This window comes from Ornithodoros turicata, chromosome 1, assembly GCF_037126465.1.
Source record: "Ornithodoros turicata isolate Travis chromosome 1, ASM3712646v1, whole genome shotgun sequence".
In the NCBI taxonomy this organism is placed as follows: Eukaryota; Metazoa; Arthropoda; class Arachnida; order Ixodida; family Argasidae; genus Ornithodoros; species Ornithodoros turicata.
In genome coordinates this window covers 149278612-149297827 of record NC_088201.1, presented here as the reverse complement: position 1 = coordinate 149297827, position 19216 = coordinate 149278612, and the positions used below count along the sequence as shown (strand labels likewise).

The 19216-nt window shown below is 42.4% G+C and overlaps 2 protein-coding genes across 5 annotated transcripts in view; one reads left to right on the top strand and one right to left on the bottom strand.

Annotated features, from left to right (window-relative positions):
* Positions 1–18948, top strand: part of LOC135370921 (uncharacterized) — a 90309-nt gene extending 71361 nt beyond the window's left edge. For 2 of the 4 annotated variants that reach the window (XM_064604842.1, XM_064604868.1), the window contains exons 8-10: positions 1489–1660; positions 2614–2762; positions 18750–18946. In XM_064604842.1, the coding sequence (XP_064460912.1) occupies positions 1489–1660; positions 2614–2762; positions 18750–18921 (493 nt within the window). In that variant the 3' untranslated portion in view covers positions 18922–18946. Of the gene's footprint in view, positions 1–1488; positions 1661–2613; positions 2800–18749 lie in introns of all 4 variants that reach the window. The other 2 variants (XM_064604851.1, XM_064604861.1) reach the window with 2 other exon arrangements.
* Positions 7782–9623, bottom strand: LOC135379136 (uncharacterized). The gene is made up of 3 exons (XM_064612387.1): positions 9453–9623; positions 8235–9017; positions 7782–8165 (listed from the first exon to the last, which is right to left on the bottom strand). The coding sequence occupies exons 1-3, from the start codon at positions 9621–9623 to the stop codon at positions 7782–7784; spliced, it is 1338 nt and encodes a 445-aa protein (XP_064468457.1).
* Positions 18949–19216: the final 268 nt, after the last annotated feature.

Below are 19216 nucleotides of genomic sequence, written 5' to 3'. Positions count from 1 at the left end.
ACACATGGATTAAAAAAAGAATGGTCGACGTTTCGACAGTGGCACTGTGTTCGTCAGGACAAAAGAGGTACAAGGGTTGCATATTGGTTAAATAGGTTTCCTGGGTGACGTCACAATCGGTGCGAGTATGCCACGTGGCAGTTGTCTGAGTCATATTCTGGAACATTATGTGGAATGTTCATCTGGAATGTTCCAGAATATGACTCAGACAACTGCCACGTGGCATACTTGCACCGATTGTGACGTCACCCAGGAAACCTATTTAAGCAATATGCAACCCTTGTACCTCTTTTGTCCTGACGAACACAGTGCCACTGTCGAAACGTCGACCATTCTTTTTTTAATCCATGTGTTAAATTGCCCATTAAATAAATTAGCCTTTGTTAACGTTCCTGTAATCTGTAGTCCAAGTCTTATTATTTCACTTTTATTCAACTTTGTAGCCGTCTGATATATTAACCTTTTTGTTCTGTCTATATATGTGTATATATATATATATATATATATGAGAGAGAGAGGAAAAATCAGAAGACGACAAAGAGCTTAAATTAAAACACAAAGGGGCGTTTATTAACACTTATGATTGAAAGTCGATGTTTCGGCAATCAACGCTGCCTTCGACGGGAGTGGGGTTTGGTGACAAGACAAACCTTGTGTTATTGACCTTGGGGTTGATGTACAAGGGAAAGAGCGCAGCGCATACGCTTTTATCATGACTAACATAGGTTGGTAACTCTGTGAAAGTGGCTGGACTGTGCAGCAATACCTTGAGGGAGAACCTAAGCCTGAAAAGAGACAAAACAGCGTGTGTATTGTAGCAGCATTAGGAATAGAAGTTTGGGACTTGGTACATATGGACGCGAAAAAGAAATACACTACGAGTAGCCCCATACAAATTGAAACAATTGCAGTGAAATTATTTTCATGTTATGTGTAATTTAAATGTTCATTACAATGAAAAAGACAATGAAATGGGAAGTACTACAACTGCACGTAGATTTATCGTTACATTTAGGGATCGACGGTTCGGCAGTAACTGCTGCCTTCAACAGCCTGCCTGTTGAAGGCAGGCTGTTGAACAGGCAGCCTGCCTGTTGACCGCCGAGACGTCGGCCCGGGGTTTCCTGGATTTCCTGAATTTCGGGGTTCCATGAATATTTATTCTAACGCCCGTACCCGTTCCGTTGATATGTCAGTACCGTTTGCCGTTGAATTGAAAGTTTTCTTTGATAACCAACTTTAATAGACTGGATAGGACATATGGATCATACACGCTTCCGAATACTTTGCAAAGGCCGTCCCTCCTTCAGAAATACTGGGTTCGCGTGGGATATTAGTATAGAGGGATGTGACCTCTTTAAGGGTTTAAGGTTCTAAGGCTGACCCAATGTGACCACAGGGAACTTTTAACGTATTAAGGGTGTGCAAGTTTCAGACAGAGGGAACCAAAGCGAATAGTTTACTTATCTCAAGTATCGACAATTACAGAAAACTACTGAATAACAACTACGCGTTGGCAACAGACTGCTTCGCAAGAAAGTACCAGTTGAATACTAGTCAGTATTACGATGGCCTACCAGACTCCATGTCTGATGTACAGGCGTTTTGCCTTGACGAAAAACGGATGAAAGAACATGGCAATATCAGAGGCTTATGCAACGTGAGTCGACAACTAATAACACTACCTTAGAGTTTCAAAGAAGAAGTTTTGCAGTTGTTTCGTTGCTTCTTGTAATGTATAACTTCTTCAAGATGTCTACCCTGGCACAACATCTTGTTTTCTGCTTCCATAGTCCGCTTTTCTTGCTTTCTGCTATCTTTTCTGCTTTGCACGTTATCGCATATCTCTGTCAATTATGATGGTTTTGATTAAATTCCTCACGCTTTTTACATTACTGCGGAAAAAGGGACCTTTACCGGGAAAATTCCGGAGTTCGTTTCGCAAAAATTTACATAATAGAACTTGCATGAGATGAGATTCACGTCAGGAGGTGTCAAAAACAAAGCAAGGATAAATGCCGTACACCGTATCAGCGGTGTGGCGTTGGTTCCCTTCGTCCGGGGTGAAAGGAGCTTGGCTCCCCCAAACGAGACACATAACAGGAATGCATCAAAATCGCCACTCCCCCATCCGGTAGAAACCTTTCATGGAATTTGCGCTTTGGTTGCCTCACTTTGAGAATATGTGCTGCTGTCTCATCGCCCACCGAAGCCGAAGCACGCAGGATACAATTTTACAGCGGCGTGGTGTATCGAGCCTCGCTTCAATCGCCTCCATGTTTGAGTCGCCCTGAAGATCGTTCCAGGAGCGGGAAATGTTAAAAAAGTTGGGATTTTTTCAAGTTTTATTCAAGAACTTCTTTTCTTTCTGTCGATAATTTGCGCCCCAAAAAATCTCGCGCCCGAGGCGACCGCTTCTATGGCCTCCACACGCTACGCCACTGTACCGCATGATTCTAAGTGGCGTAGTTCTTTTTTTTTTTAATTACAAATTCAATGACTCGTTTTCTAGGACACGCTGTAGGTGTTAGGCCGCTGTTGTGTATTCAACTAAATTTGTGGAGAAAATAGCGGAATGGAATGACCAACTGTGCAACGTATGAATCCTTATAGAGCTCCAACATCAAATCTCGTTTGGGACGGTCATACGAAGAAACAATCAAAAAGGAGGGCTGGGATGTGTTCGACCCTGTCAACAGCTGCTTCTTCGACTGCTGCAGTCTGAACTACATTTCACTCACCATTCACTACAGGGTTGTGAGGTACGCTGCGTTTGATGGCAAACCTTGTGGCCTTAAGGTGAGTGATGATGAATTAGATGCACCAAAATCTCATTGGCCGAAAAGGCTTCCTTAAAGAAAACACAGATTCGCGAAAAATTCCGTAGTTTCCTAAATCTTACATTTTTTTAAATGCACAAACTAATTTGTAATAAACAAGCCCACTGAATACTTTAGCGAGACTTTATGGTGTATCAGAAAGTGTTGTGAAATATTATAGAGGAAAAAATTACACTCTGGATGTTATAGGAAAATATTTGACTTTGGGCTCGGACGAACGAACTGAGCGCCGCTTATTTCAGTTGTTGGTGCTCTCAATCTTATGTCAGGAATGCTGCGGGTTGAAACCCGGTCAAGGATGCCAGCAACTTGGTGGGTACAAGTTGGTTTGACACGCCCCGTTCGCGTATATCCGTAACCTAGCCAGCAGCACGCATGGGCGCCTATACGTAACTTGATTGGCTGCTGCAGCGCAGGCGACCCATCAAAACCCGGTGCTTGTTGCACAGCGAGTAACTGTGGTAGAGTTACGAAAAAAAAAAAAAACACGCAAAAACATCGTGGTGCTACGCTTGTCTTGTGTTTTGGTTCTGCTTCAGTTGACTTCGCGGATTGTGGATTGTGGCGTACAACGCTTTCAGTAGCCGTTATCACGGCATATTATCGACTTATTGTTGCGTTTACTCTGACATGTGGTATCAGACGCGCACATGTGGTGACAGAGAGGTACCAAGTTATGGATCCGCTTGTGTTGGTAGATGGGTGGAGGTGTTTACTTGCACCGCTTAGCATCGCTGTGAAGATTCAATCTTCTGCAATTATCAGCTGCCTGTGTGTTCTGGTTCTGTGTGTACACTTCGTCAAAGCGCCATGGCGCTCTACGCCTGTGCTTTGTTTTGGTTGATTGTGGGTATGGTGAGCTGCAGCTATCACGGTATTACCGCGTTCACACCGCTGTGACATGTGTCCACTTTCGTTTTGTGTGTTGGTAGATGGGTGACGTTTACTTGCACCGCTGTGAAGCTTCAATCTTATGCAATTATCGCCTGTCTATGTTATCTCTTACGCCTATTTGTGTTTGTAGTGCTCTGTCCCTTCGGCGTCGTCTTATTGACAAGATAATGCGATAGTTTTCAATTTGTTCCACTGCAGGCCTATAACGAGCGTCCTGTGCTATTGCGCAGTGCGTAAGCCACGTGCTGTTGCCACCCTCCGCTTTGAACAGAACTAACTTGACCTTCTTTTATTTACCAATACTACAGCCTACTTGGTCATGTAGGGTTGCGATACAATAGCGTAGCATAGCCACCGTAACATTATACCTTACTACTTTAACACAATAACACTTTTATCATCAAACATATTCTATTTCAAACTTTTTCAAAATGCATCAACTGAGATTGATGCACCTATTTTATTAGGCAAGGCATTCAATGCGAATAAAGGTGCAAGGGAGAACTGAGTGCAAAAGGCACCTGTGTGGATTATACGAATTTAGTAGCTTCTGATTGGTGTAGCATCGACTTTGTGGTAAAGATGGCTGTGTTTTCTGATCATGTTACTTTAGATGTGGATCTAAAGGGGGAGTCCAGATATCCTGACCCTCTGCTATGTTTCTGTCTTGACAAAGCGTTTAATTCCCCCCCTTATGTAATGCCCTCGGGTATTTAAGGGTTAAATAAAGGAAATTAAATTTACACGGGATCATGTGACTAGCATTGTGTCTGAGGCTAGAATCTGTAGAGGAAAATACTGGATATGCCCCTGTGTTACAATTTGCATACAAGTGCATCACAGATGGTGCACGATGCCAATTTCTGCTACTGTGAACATGATAACTAACATATATTTGGCCATATTATATTTAAAAATGAACATATTGCCTGTGCGTGAACAGCTTCTATTTTGATATTCTGGCCAGTATAAGGATCCCACACTGCATCTGCATATTCAAGCACAGACTGCACACAGCATCTATAGGCTTGCAGTTTGGTAACTGTTGTTGCATACCTGAGATTCTGCTTTAGCAAACACTCCTTCCTGAAGGCTAGATGCGTGATGCGATCAATGTGCCTGTTGTACTTAAATCCTTAGAACAATAACATCAAGGTACAACATCGCAGGACACTTTGCCGAACGTAGAGCGTTCGAGCTGTCTTGACATTATATACTTTTTTCAACTACGTACGTTTTGTCCTTATGTATTATGTTGCTATACCTTGCTTGAATCTTAAATATTAGCAGGCCTTCTGGACTAACCATAGCTGACAACATATTTTGTAGGAGGTAGATGGACCAATGTAGAAGAAATATTGTTTGATGCATTGATTTTAGAGATATGTTTTTCCAGTGATGAATGAGATTACATTCCTCGTTGGAGGCATCTTTGTGAGTGATCACAAAAGCGAACAAAGCACAAAATGTGATCTTTGCCATATTCTGAGCGTTGTGGAGAAGCTTTAGGGCTTAAACTGAAAATGTAGCGTCGTGAAGCTCTGGAAATTACATAAATCTACCAGACAAGATGTATCTCACACAAATTGTACAATTTCTCTCGATGCTGTGAGCTATTGAAACTCTTATTGCACCTGAAGGGTGTCACATGTTTGAAATAGCTCTTCATCCATTGTTTCCCAATTTTGTGGTCAGAATCACTTTGTGCCAAGTAACTTTCACCTACTGATGCAAAAATAAAACAGAACAGACATCAACAATGTCTAGACTAGTTATCATTGGAGCAAGGGGAACAGACTACCAGTCAATAAAAAGCAAATTAGAAGCACCAAACAGAAAAATTGGACAGTCAGGATACATAACAGATAAAGTCAATCAGAATTCCTGCAATGATTTGTCAAATGAATTGCTATTAGCTAGTGGATAACAAATAATAACACTTTTTATTATGTGCCCAAGAACAGCCACAAGGGCCTTGGTGTTTGTAAAAGCTCTGAAAGTTTTTCATAATGCTGAAGACGACAGATACCCAGGAAATGGAGCATACACTAGCAGCTTACGTAATACACACATAGGTCACAGAACATATATACAATAATGTTGGTGGACTGCTTATATCTAAAATTACAGGCATGTCTGGAATAACAAACTGCACATTACATATATGTGAAACTAGGACTAAATATATGAGTAAAATATCACAAAAATTATACGCAATAGTGATCAGAAAAACTGCAGGATGTCGGGAAAAGAAAAATTGGCACAAGCAAAATGGGTGAACTTCACAAATGAAAAACTTTGGATACAACTTCTTTGCATACAACGGGAAGGGATAGAGAAAAAATATCACATGACAGCGAGTTTATGAGGGTCTTTCATCGCGAGATAGTCCCCCTTACATACATTCGGGTAAAAAAATGTAGGATGCTTCCGTGAGGACACACGTGGAATAGCAGAATGCAGAGATCCTAGCAACTGTGGGCAGTCAATTTGAGAATGAATGCACTTATATAAGAAAGTAGCATCGGTAATGTCGCACTGAGTTGAAAGGGGAATGAGACCAACATGTCGGAGTAGATCTTCATAATTGTATGACTGGAGTCCCGGGGTGTTACAGAAATAGATAGTGCAAAATGTGAAGTGTTTTCTTTCGAACATCCAATAATTCGCTTCCCTTTGAATATACACCTGCAAGCACGCTGAAGTCAGGTAAAAATGCATTCAGTACCCACAAACAGGGAAGTAAAAAGGACTGATCCACGCAGCAAGCAAGATGATACACACATAGTTATAGTTACAGAGATTGAGAAACCACATGCAACCCACTAAATGTATGGCTCCATTTCATATGTTGTATTCGTTATGCGTACGTTATATGCAGCCCACGTTCCTTGCTTTAATGTTTTTTTCAAGCCACTGTTGACGGTGGAACAATGCTGCGACACATCGACAGAAGAATAGGAAGTGACGTTTATCTGTGCAGGCTTGCCCGAAGTCCCCGAAGGTCACCATACTGAAAACAGTCTGCTGGCCTGCCCACTCTTTATAAGTGCTTATGTTGTCATGGCAATGGAAACGAATGTGCTTCCTTTCTCCACTCTCCACTATAAAATGTTGCGTGACCTGGGAGTGACACAGCTTCTTAAAGGGGCACTAAAATGCAAAAACGAGGTCACTTCAAATTACGTCACATGCTGTGTTAATTTCGTACCTGTTATCATAATTGAAAACTTTGACTCCGTTGTGTAGCTACAATCAAAATTTTACCGAACCCTTTCTTGCGTCGGCGCTAAGCAGTGAACGTCGCTTCAGTTCGTGGTGTTCGTCGGTGTTTTCAGTCCATTCTGCGCGTGCCACGTCATGGAGCAGTCCCGGTGAAATACATAGTGCGTGTTGCGAAATGTCTAAAGGACGTGAAGATAAATGTTGTCAGTGGAACATTCGTGAGAACTGTTGTGGCTACAATTCAGTGAATCTGTATTCAAAAATGCAGCAGTGTGCATCATGCCGCACATATATGGAACACTACGATCGGACCCGTTCCAAATCCACACTCCCACAATAGGTATGCGCACGTTTCTCCTGTGGTCTCATTGGATGCCACTAATTTTTGCCTCCTAGGGATCCAATTCGTTGCCGCCAAACTCCGCTCTGTTTTCATTGCACTTTGCTTCTAAACGGTAGCGCTATGTGAACTAATTTTTTTTGAATTGTACCAGATGAAACACTGACTTACTTTTGATAGCATTTTTTTTTTCATTTTTGTGCCCCTTTAATGCGATATTGCAGGAACAGAGTGTTTTGATGTGCATGTTTAGCACACATACATCAATATTGACACCTTCAAAAGCCTGGCAATGGTTTCACAACCCCTTTAAGGTTTGCAAGCTTGTGTATTGTGCAGCAGAAATAATTTTCCCCTGCTGGTACGATACAAAATGATTAGACATGTACCTTGTTCTACACAACTAACAAGGTGGGAACTCAACTTTTGCTTTAAAAAAAACCTTTGAACAATTTAAATACTATAATGCAAATGCAACCCAGTTAGTGACCCTGGCCATGCGACTTTGCGTGGCTAACATTGTCTTTGACACTAAGGCTCAGTCTGTGTGTGCGCTTCTTTGCTTTTTTGTGAGAAGGCTGGTTGGAGGGTCGCCCAGCTGCCACCCTTTTGGATCCTCGTGTTAGTCCCTCACGACGCCTGGATATGCTGGTGGGCTGAACATTTATATGTCCATCACATCTTGTTATGTGACTTAGTGTTGTGCCTAGGGACATCATCATCCCAACACATTGGGATGCTGTTTGAATTTTCTTGAGGCTGTGCATTGCCTTTTGGAGGTATTTGTTGTAGGTGCTGTTCCCTTTGACGAGCATATGGCATCGTTCGAGCTCTTTCCAAAGGGCATGGATGTCACCAGTTATGCACTGTAATAAGAAAGCGCTGTTCATTGAATGTTACGAAGCATATACATGAATTACATTAGGAGAACAAACCTTGTCTGCAGTTCCACTTTGGTACGATGTTGATGGCTCTGATGGCTCTGTGAAGCAAGGATCAGCAGGATGCTGCTGAGGTACAGGTGTACTATCGGCATGATGTGTTTCCTCCTGCTGACTTGTCAAGGCCTCATTTACACGAAAGTTCTTGAAGAAGGCGACAGGGGGGAAGCTGTCTCCCAAAGCCAGATTCCCCAACTGATGGCGATCTTCTGCAGTAAGTGCTGGAGCATTGGGGAAGATACCACCAACTGTTTTGTGTACCAAAGCTTGATGCTTGCAAAATGCACCTTGCTTTCCTGCCCCACAGGTACATGTTCCAATATCTGCATATACTCTGTACGTCTCTCCTGTTTGTTCGGCACTTGGAACAGAGTACACATTGTGCTCCAGAGAGACAATTTTGTCCGCTGCCCCCTGTGGCATCTTTTTGAGTAGCCTGTCATATAAGAGGCGTCCAGCAGCAACACGGTTGTGAGCGTGTTCAAGGATGCGTGCCTCAAAGTATTTCTCCCATACGATTGCAACAAAATCAACTAGGGCTACAGCATTAAAGGCCTTTGTTCTTCCAAGGATAATGTCTTTGAGAATACGGATGCACGCCTCTGAAAAGTTATTTGTGTTGTGCCCGCTTGTTGGTAACCACTTTCGGAAGAACAGTACCCACTCTTCTTCTCTCCGCAGGAAGTCCTGCACGCGGGTAACAAAGGCTTCATGAGAGAGCGTCTGCAGGTGTGCTTTTGCAGATTCCAGGTCCTCTGCAGTAGAGGCATACATAATCTGAAAAGGGTCAAACAGTTACAAAGTATTGCCAAAAGTTGCCAGGAAGAAGAGAGGAAGGCTGATATCTAGAACCTGATTGTTCTATAGTAGCTTTAAGCTTCTGCTTTGTGCTGTAACTTTATGCTCTGTCAGTTACACATGTTTGAAATCTCAACAAGTTTAATGTGAGTAACTAAAAGAGAATAAATAATATGCACACGCATAAAATGAGAACTATGCAGATTGATGGATACTGTCACCAGTCTAATTCCTGTAAATCCTGTTTCTCAAAGAGAACGAGTCTGCAGAAAATAAATCACATATCACCCGAGTGACCTAGTATGGGTTCCACATAGTAGCTATGATTATAACTGTTAAAGAAATGTACCTCAGATGCAGGAAATAATAGCGTGATGGAGATGATAATAGTAAATTGTAACACAAGATAAAAACCTTCTGGAATGCAGACATCAGGGGTCTTCTCTCAGCAGGGTTGACTTTGTTTTTCGCTGACATGAGCCACCTCCACTCAGCCTGGGCCACATGGAAATGGCAAAGCAGACATGTGCTGCTAGGCCAAGTTGCTTGCAGAGCAGCCCTTTCTGCAGCTGAATCATCGGTCATAAACACAAGTGGTTCCTGTGGTCAGGTAATGTTAATTAGTTAAACAGCATGTGCTCCATTTCCAGCACACAGTGGGCAGTGTAACAGTTTGGGCCTCGTTAGCCTCTCTACATCAAATTCAAACATAATTTTTCACAAAATAAAAGCAGCTCAGGAATTCTAATCTGTACCATACTGTACATTCTTACAAGTTTTTACATGCAAAATTGGGTTCATAACTCGAGGCTTCATGTCTCGAAACAACTAAAAAATTGTGTGGAAAATACATTAATGTGAAAGATGTCTACAAAGCACCATTGGACTTGCAGCATTCATGTACTTGGATACTGTTCCTAAAACAAACCTTACACAAGAAAATAGAATAACAAAGGCCCTGTCATTATCTTTTGTAGCTGACTTACTCCGTTTTACTTTATTTTTCTGAGTTCATATACTTATCCAATATGCCATGCCTTAAACCTGTGTTTTGCAATGCTAAAATTGCTTTCACATTGTTTTTGTGAAGAAATCAATGCAGTGTTTCACAAAATTAGGACTCCCAACATGCTGTATAGGTATCCATCAACCTAACAGAATTCATAACTTATGACAGGGTCTGGAGACTGGGTCAGGGAATGGCAAGCCTTAAAACAAATAGGAAAGTGTGAGCATGACATAAAAAATGCCATTTCTTCATGTGCATTTTTCCTGAATAGTGTCAGAGTGACCATCTGCTCACCTCTTTGCCACCAAAGCAATCTGGATAGGTTTTCTTGAGGAGTCTAAATGCCAGAATGTATCCTTCAGTGCTCTGTGCATTGTGAAGTGTCACAGCTATAGGCACTGCACCAGCATTTGTTCCAGCAAGGAGGACTGTGACTGTGCTGTGTGCTGAATCACATGATGAGGTTGAGTCGATGAAAATAACCTCCGCTGCAGTCTCCTTGCCCTGCAGTCTCCTCGCCCTGCAGTCTCCTCATTATTGGTGTAACAATGAGGATGGCCCACAAGCTGCTGTCTTCAGACTGGCTACATTCTAGTGTGATGCCTGTAGAATACAGCAAATGATTGGTAGAAAATCTAGTAAACTGGTAAGGAAGTATGAAGGGAAGTGCCTCAGGACGAGAACCGCTGATACTTCAAACAGAGACTGTTGTTCTTCTGGGCACTTACGAGGGCGGTGCCTAGAGGAACGACAGTCTCTGTTCGAAATGTCGGCAGCTCTCGTCTACACTTCCATTCATACAGCAAATTATTGTCACACACAAGAAAAAAAAGCAGAATTAAAAAATCTCACATGAAACACAAATATAAAATGTTATGTGTAAATAGAAGTTGCAAATGACAAAGGTTTTGAATTTGAAGCTTTAACGTGTACCTTGAGAGTTTACATGATAAGGGATTTTTGTTTTGTGCTGTGTTTTGTTCCCCAATGTTCGCTGATCTTCTGCTCCTATGAAGTCAACACAACTGGCAATTCTATTTCAACACATTTTACCATGGTATGCTAAAACCCACTCTTCGTAATAACACTTCGTAACAGTGGTGCTTTGTTCACATAGCTTTCGTGATATTTACAATGCCCATTAAAAGAGGAATGAGGTGACGTTTAACATGGCTTATATGACATGAGGTTACTTTAACACATTAATTAAAATAACCTTATTAATTAATTTTAACTAACATTAATTAACAAAACCTCGTCATAATTAAAGATACTTATAATGTTAAATTTCAGCAATAGCTCTGTTGTGCATTATTCTCACTACCCGGAGCGCGTAGGACCTCTTTTATAACCTATAGATTTTGTTCTTATTGCGTAGGTGGTTGTACCCCAGTCTAGGAGGCATAGTTCAGATGCGACAAAAACATGGTTATACAACAAAAGCTTGATCTTAACTTGGATGAGGTAACAATTATGCGAAATAATTCCTGTAATCCGATAAAGTTTAATAACTAGACTGGTCATCTGGTATGCTGGTCATCACAGCTCAAGTAACTAGTGAAAGTAACGCATAAGACTTCCCACACGTAGCTGTGGGTCTACTGGTATCGAAACCATTTTGTTTTTAGGTTCTAACGTAATACCTTTTGTCTCGCTAGCATTCTTTTTTAATTTATTAACTTGTGTCCAATGATGTATCCTACTTCATGCTGTCTTAGTGTATTCAATCATCTCTTTACATACTGCAATGTATCACTAACCTCACTGCCTTGGTGGGTCTCTAGTTAAATTTGTGTATCTACCTCAACAGGCATTTTGAACATCAGCACGTTTCCACATTTTGCACAGCCGACAGTATGCAAAGTTTGAGTAGTACATTACTGCCTGAGTGCAAGAGTGTTGGCCTTTCGCATATCTCGTGGAAGCAGCTACTAGCCGTAATTGCGCAAAGTTAGCAGTTCACTATGAAGCATCGTCACTATCAGTTCCGATATTGTATATACTTTTGTGGTACTTTTGTGTACGTAGTCTAGTACTTAATAGTGCCTAGTCTTTGCAGCACCTAGTAATGTATATTTAGTCTGTCTTAATCTAGTATTTCCTAGATTTCCTTGTGTTCCGTTGTTTACTGGTATTGGTGTTACTGTATGTATACTGCTTCAGTCGTTAAGCTGCATTTTGCGGCTTGTTTCCCCATCCGCACCCATCGGTGAATGGGAAATAAACAACTGAATGAAAGCAAGGGGCATTTTGTGCAGCCAAACTGCGATGACAAAGGGGACAGACAGGCAACATGCTGTGCTCACAAAAGAAAAATGGAAACTGAAAAGAGCAGTCAAAGCCATGTAGAATGCCATGATAACCACTCTTGTGCTTCAGAGCATGGTCATTTTAATGCTGAGTCGATTGTATAATTTCTGTTTTCTGAGCCAAAGATGTGCGTTCGTTTATGTGGTTGGAGATACGTGGAGATTTTTTGTGGAGAATCTATGTGGAGATAGATTTTGGACATATTTAGTTTGGTTTAAAGGATGGTGGTGGCAACGTACACACATCCATACCCACTATATGAGCATGTGCAAACTTCAACATCAGCTCAAATTTGATCAAATCTGAATAGCATTTCATTGTTTCATACCTAGCTCCTTGTACCTGGAGCTCTTCTCCTTCAATTTCAAGATAGGATCGAAGGCTGCTTCTCTTCCTCCATATTGATCTTTCCTCCATGTCTCATACCAGTGGTTGACAGTTCTAGTCGTTGGATTTATTGCTGCATTTGCTAGTAGTTCAGCACCATTAACTTCAACTGCAAGCTTAGACTCATGCAGCATCTTTGCATTGGCTGCCGTCATGCCTTCATTGAAGTACTCTGAAAGAGAGCAAGAACATGTACATGCCTGGCTGATTCACAGACACGTCATTAACTATTGTTTCTTTGTAAGAGCAGAGCATGCATCACAGTTACTACTTGTAGGGCATGGTTATGTCACATTTCTGATACATAAAGAGAGGTTGCAGCATTCCTTCTCATCTGCAACTGCTAATGAACTCTGTTAAAAAATGATTTTGCTCCAAATTTACATGACCAAGGCCCGGTTTCACCAACGCTGGGCAACTTTGCACCGAGATCAAGGGTTGCTAAAACATTAAGTTAACACTCAATTATTTTTTTACACGTGTTGTTTGGTGATGTGTTGAATATTTCAGTGACAATAACGAGCCTTGGAGAAGCAGAGCTAAAGATAAAATTCAGGATGAGGGATTGCTAGTCTCAGATTTGTTAATTGGGTTTGAGAAAACTGGGCCCAAATCCGACAAACACAAGATACAGAAAATGCATTTTCTAAAATTTTGCTCATTATTAAATGTGCACTGCTTTAAAATACGACTTACAAAAGTTACGTCAACATTATTTGCATGTATATGTTTGTAACTGTGCGTCTTATTAGCATCATGCAGAGCTAGGTTATGCACTGAGGTGCATTTCTTTCAGATGCTGGAATTGTTTTCGTTCATGTTACAGTATACTACATGATTTGTCTTCTTTCCATTCCTATATGTGCTTTTCCCCATCTAGCATGATAAATTTAGTTTAGATTCTTAATCGTACCTACCCAGGAATGTTGCCTTTGCTTCTGGGGTGCTACGAAGAAGTCTCAGGGCATCCGCACTTTGCGTACTGTGGTTGTGCCTCGAGTCAATCTTTATGACAGCAGGAAGAGGCACATCTCTCCGCAAAAACTCATCATATCTCTTGGTGTTTCTGTTAGTTTTTTTTTTATCTTCACGTCTAGTTTTGCTGTACAACCTGTCACACGCTGACTACTTGACGACCGCTTGTTGCGTCCATGGTGTTGACAGCGCCAAACCTTGTGAAACACCATCCTATTTGGAAAGATGCATATTTTACGACATATTATAATTGTAATTGAATTCTAGTCTATAGCATTTCTGTTGTTATTGCAGTCTATGAATTCTAGTCAAGCTTAGTCTCACTATGACAAATTAATACTTTCAGTTAGCCTCACTGAGTAAGTTATCATGCCATGCAGGTATATGCTCAGAGGTGTGATATATTTAATCACAGAAATATTTTTCTCATTTTGATTAATTAGTCGCTTTGGCATTGCACGAGTAGGGCACAGCGACAATTCAGGAAAACTTCTTTTATCGCATTTTGTACAATCAGTAGGGAGTCGTTCTGTGATGTCCGTGGCAGAAGTTCAGTATTGAAACATTTTCCAGGGTAACATAGCAAAAAGGAGAGCAAACAACTGGAGCTTCTGATTACAACACAGTAAATTGGACGTCCTGAGCTGCAGTTTTCAGGAGCTTTGCATAATTAAATCTCAAGCAATTTGTGCTTTACACTATGTAGCCTCAGTGGCGTAGCCAGAAAAATATTTAGGAAAGGGTTCTCTATATAGGGACTTCATGGGGGAGGAGGATTTCTCTTTGTATCCCTCTCCCAAATGCGCTACAAAAGGTACTATCTCAGGTGGTTGCACCCCCTACCCCCCCCCCCCCCCCCCCCCGCCGTACCCCTACCCCTGGCTTCGCCATTGGCCTCAGTGGCATTAGCTTTCAACACCTTGAAAATTGCTGGACTTTTGACGCGCGGTGCGCACAGGGCCGCAGAAGTCGCGTGCATATTTTTTTTTCTTTTTTTTTTATGTGAGCGGCCGCGAAGTAACTGTCGCGCGCACAGTTGCTGCGTGGCTATGTACAGGGTGTTACCCTATAAAAGTCTACCCGCGTCGGCATGCCGTGCTCGCCAATTACTCAATGCAGGCGGTAAAATGTGTTGTCTACGTATAAACCTCATAAGGACATTCATCCATGGCAAATATCGAAGTGATTGAGCACCGTTACGCAAAGTTATAGCGCAAAACGTGAGGTTCCCGTAGGCAAAACAGCCAAGATGGCGGCTCTCAGTAAGCAGACGACATCCCTTTTGGGTGTCGTCTGCTGAGTACGTCGGCATTTTTCGTACCTCACGTTGCTTACTTCTGAGCAAAATACGACAGTTACACGAAAGCGAAATGAAAACTGCAGTTCCATCAGGCTGGCAGGATATGCGACACGTCGTCGTCTGGGGAGCAGCATGGCAAGTGCTCTTCTCAACGCCGCCATCTTGATTGTTTTCACTACGGGAATTTCACGTTTTGAGTTATAACTTCGTGTTGCGGCGCTTAATCACTTCAAAATTCACCAAGATTAAATGTCCTTATGAGCTTTATATGAAGATCGCACAATGTGCCACCTGCATTGAGTAATTGGCGAGTACGGCATGGCGGCACGGGTAGACTTTTATAGGGTAACACCCTGTATATACATGGTGTTTGCTCTAACGTGTCCAGGAATTATATTGAAAGCGAGCGATAAAAGAAAAGCAAGTGGTGATTTTCTTCTACTTGAGTAAGAAACAGGTACTGCTTCACTAGTAGCACCTGTTTCTTAGTCAAGTAGCTGAAAAGTAGCGCTCGTTTCTCTTTTATCGCTTGCTTTAAATAAACTTTTTGGCATGCAGTTCAGCCGAGGATATTCGTTTTTCATTTCTACCAACCAGTCTTCTGTTACAGTTATGGTAATGAAGTGCTACTTTCTGGGTTGCACCTGACCCACAACGTTCAATTGAGTTCAATTCGTTTTTTTCTCCCATTCAGCGATGGGATGCGGCCGGAACCGCGCGCTCTAATAAGATGCGCGCCTGTCCGTATCTTATGCTGTTCTAGAACATCTCATCAACTTCGATTATATATATATATATATATATATATATATATGGCAAGTAGCATTTACCTTTCGCAGTTGCTACGCACAGCATCAACAATCCACGACGTGTTCGTTGATGAACAGTACTGCTTCATCCATTTCCCTACGTCCTCTTCGTTCAGCAGATTTCCTCTAAGTATCTCCAACGAAGTTGTTGACGCCTCTTCATCTTTGACAATAATATATTCTTCCATCATCACAGCAAGGCGTAATGTGCAGAGGGAAGCAGAACGTACACATAGACCTCAAACGAGCGCGATGTAAACGTATCGAAGAAAAAGCCTGATCTTGGGCGACGCGGATCGAGGATCGAATAAACAAACACACCAGAGCTCAAACCAGCAAAGCAATTTACTCAAGACAGCACAGCATTTTTACAGTACAGTGTGGGTAAAAGGGGCAAGGGCAAGGACCACTGAGAATAAGGGATATGTCACAGCGCATATCATAAACATCTTCAAGGGTGGGTGGTTTACAACCGACGGCTCGCGAACACATGTGCCGTTTCCCAAAGCTTGAATTGCCAAGGCTTCTCGTAGCAAGCGTTTGCTTTTAGAGAACATAGCCTGTTCAAAACAACAGTTTCACTCCAGATGGAATCACACATATGGTTTCGTGAGTGGGGCGGCATAGCAATTCCTATATGCTACCCATTCTGTCATTCAAAAACTGCGATGCTTGACTAATATGTACGAAACCATGCTTTAACGGGATACAACACATAACGTTTTTGACGCAATAGACTGATTTTTGCCACAACCCGCTTGGCGAGACGAAATCCAAAAGTCCGACGTTGTGTTTATCCAAACTTTTTCTTCGATGGATCGTCTTACGCGTAAATCCACTCCTAATTATCATTATATTTATTATTATTGTTATTATCGTTATAACTCGATGGATTTCGTCCACCAGCTCGCCTGCCTTTACTTGCGTTTTTCCAATGCGCGAACGCTCGTCGCATTACAAACGTCTTGCTCAAACCAGTTCAATCTGCGCGCTTCGTTGTCAAGACAACGGCGTCAGCACCTGACGAGCATAGGCGAAGCGTGCGCTCCAGGTTTTGATGGGTCGCCGGCGGCGTAGCAGCCAATCAGGGCACGTATAGGCGAGTCATGCGTGCTGCTGGCTAGGTTACGGATATACGCGCCCTGTTCCACGAGGGACGTTAAGTACGATGTGCCGCATGTTGAGATTTCAGTGCACGGTAAAGATTTAGAGGGTTTCTACGCGGCTTTGAACCGCGTCATCGATGCTCGTGTTCTAGCGGTTTCCATGCGTTTGTATGCCCTCTTTCACACCCTCTCCCGTGCTATGTATCACCTTTCCCCCACTTCACCCATCGACCGCGGAAGATTGCTCCGCCGGCTGATAAAAATTTGCGCAATCTACAAATCAAATCCACTTTATTTTAATGTTTCACGTTATCTGTGCATGGAATTCCAGCATATACAGCCACATACAAAGGGGACGTTGACCTATTTACTGCGGTTATCCAACACTCCTGCGTTGGAATGGTTGGAGCGGGAACACGGGCGGACGAGCAGGCAAAATGACCACATGCGCAACAAGACGAGCACTCTTTCCTCTTGGGTTGTGTATATCACAGCGTGAAGTTCGGTGTCGACAGATTCTTGCATGGAACGCAAACTCTGTTGACACACATGAGAGTTCAGAAGAGTGCGGTGCACTGTGACTCTTCACTGTGGATTAGTAGCTGCTTCATCCACACGAAAGGCCAGGCACACACTCGGACTGCCCGGAACAGCCCGGACAGCGCAGATCAAGCAGTTCAGATTTGAAACCGACGTGCTGTGTTTCACTGCGTTTCTACGTGGCCCTGTCACGCGATGTAATGGACCTGCAATGTTTCATGAAAGCATGGCAAACCATAGTGATAGGGGACGCACGACATGTTGTATAACGCAGCTCAGGAAATATGCGAATGATAAGACATCAGGCTTGATTCCCCTGTCGGCCTCGGACCCCTTCTCTTTGGTTGTGACTAGTGACTAGTGTCAGATGGTTATTGAAACGCTTTAACTACTTTCCTTTTGTTCCGCCTGTTAATTAATTATGCAATACATATATGTATATATATGTAGGAAAAATAGCCATAGCTGTGTGGCTGCACATTGAGCATATGTTTATAATGTGATCGTGCACTCCTAGCCGAGGACATTTGTTTCGTTCTACTTGGAACTCGTCAGCCCCGGGCAGGGAAGTGACACGATCTTGAATCGGCAATAACAGTGTATCTCAGCGAGACATCAATTTTCCACGGCGTACGGCTCCACCTGTGGAGGCCGCAGTAAACAGACTGCATAAACAGACTGAGTCAGTTTATTATCGGGCCAGCACGAGAGGAAGAGACCGCCACCCGTGCCAGAGAACGTCTTCGTCCTCTCACGCTCGCCTATTACCCGTGACAATACCCCCCCGCTGAGGCGTCGGGGGTATGTGTACACATCGCGTTGTTCAAGCAATGTGTAGTGTAATTCATTAATTTACGAAGTAGTACTTTATTTTCAGTGTGTCTTGTGATGCATTATGAATTGATGACATGGTATGAATATTATGTAATAAGCCCCGCTGCTGAAGGACGGGACCTGGGTCACGTCAAGTTGCAAGTGCAGCTTAGCTCTGGGTTGAGCTCTTGAGCCAAATCAGAGATTATTATTATTATTATAACTCTCAGCCCTCAGTGTAAGTCACCATTTGAGGAGTAGCATATCCGGCGTATGTATATGTGTATGGGATTGGTATGTGCAGATGTTCAGTTGCTCCTTCGATAACTATGAAATACGAAGCAATGCACAAGCAAGGTTTGCCTCGCAGTTGTATGAAATACAACAACAGGCACATTGACTACAAATTTCAACAGTTGCATAAATTTACAACGGCTAAAAATAACTAAAAATATGTTTCAGGGCAAAATATGTGTTCAAGCTCAATGCGTCCAGAATGCAACGATACCGTAAGAAAGCAGGATATGACCTATGCAATCCCGGACAGCTTCGAAGACTTCCAAGTTCGTTTTCCGAGGCAGTAGAAACAGCGCGTATTATTACTTGTATGCCAATGCAATGTAAAAGTAATTAAAGTGAAATGAACGTAAAGGTGGGTATATGTAAGCGTGACTTAGATTACATTTTATGGTGTGCTCGAAAATACCTGGATATGGAAACATTGCCTACAGAAAGGCGGCAACTTTGCCCACGGCAAACGCGGGTGGGCAACTTTGCGTCCTTGTGTCTTCAAGCTAACTCACTGTGTTTGACCTAACCATATTGTTTTGTTTAGCAAACAAAATATGACATGATAAACAGGGTGCGTATCACAAAGAATTTCCATTATTATAATTTAATATCAGGAGGAATATTAAAACATCTGCAGA

What these genes read in the sequence shown, in the direction of transcription:
- LOC135379136 (XM_064612387.1), bottom strand. Translation starts at nt 9,623, where the DNA reads ATGACCGATGATTCAGCTGCAGAAAGGGCTGCTCTGCAAGCAACTTGG. An exon ending in TGATGTCTGCATTCCAGAAG is followed by an intron (nt 9,018 to 9,452) that starts GTTTTTATCTTG and finishes GACCCTTTTCAG; the next exon opens with ATTATGTATGCCTCTACTGC. An exon ending in AAAGTGGAACTGCAGACAAG is followed by an intron (nt 8,166 to 8,234) that starts GTTTGTTCTCCT and finishes TTCTTATTACAG; the next exon opens with TGCATAACTGGTGACATCCA.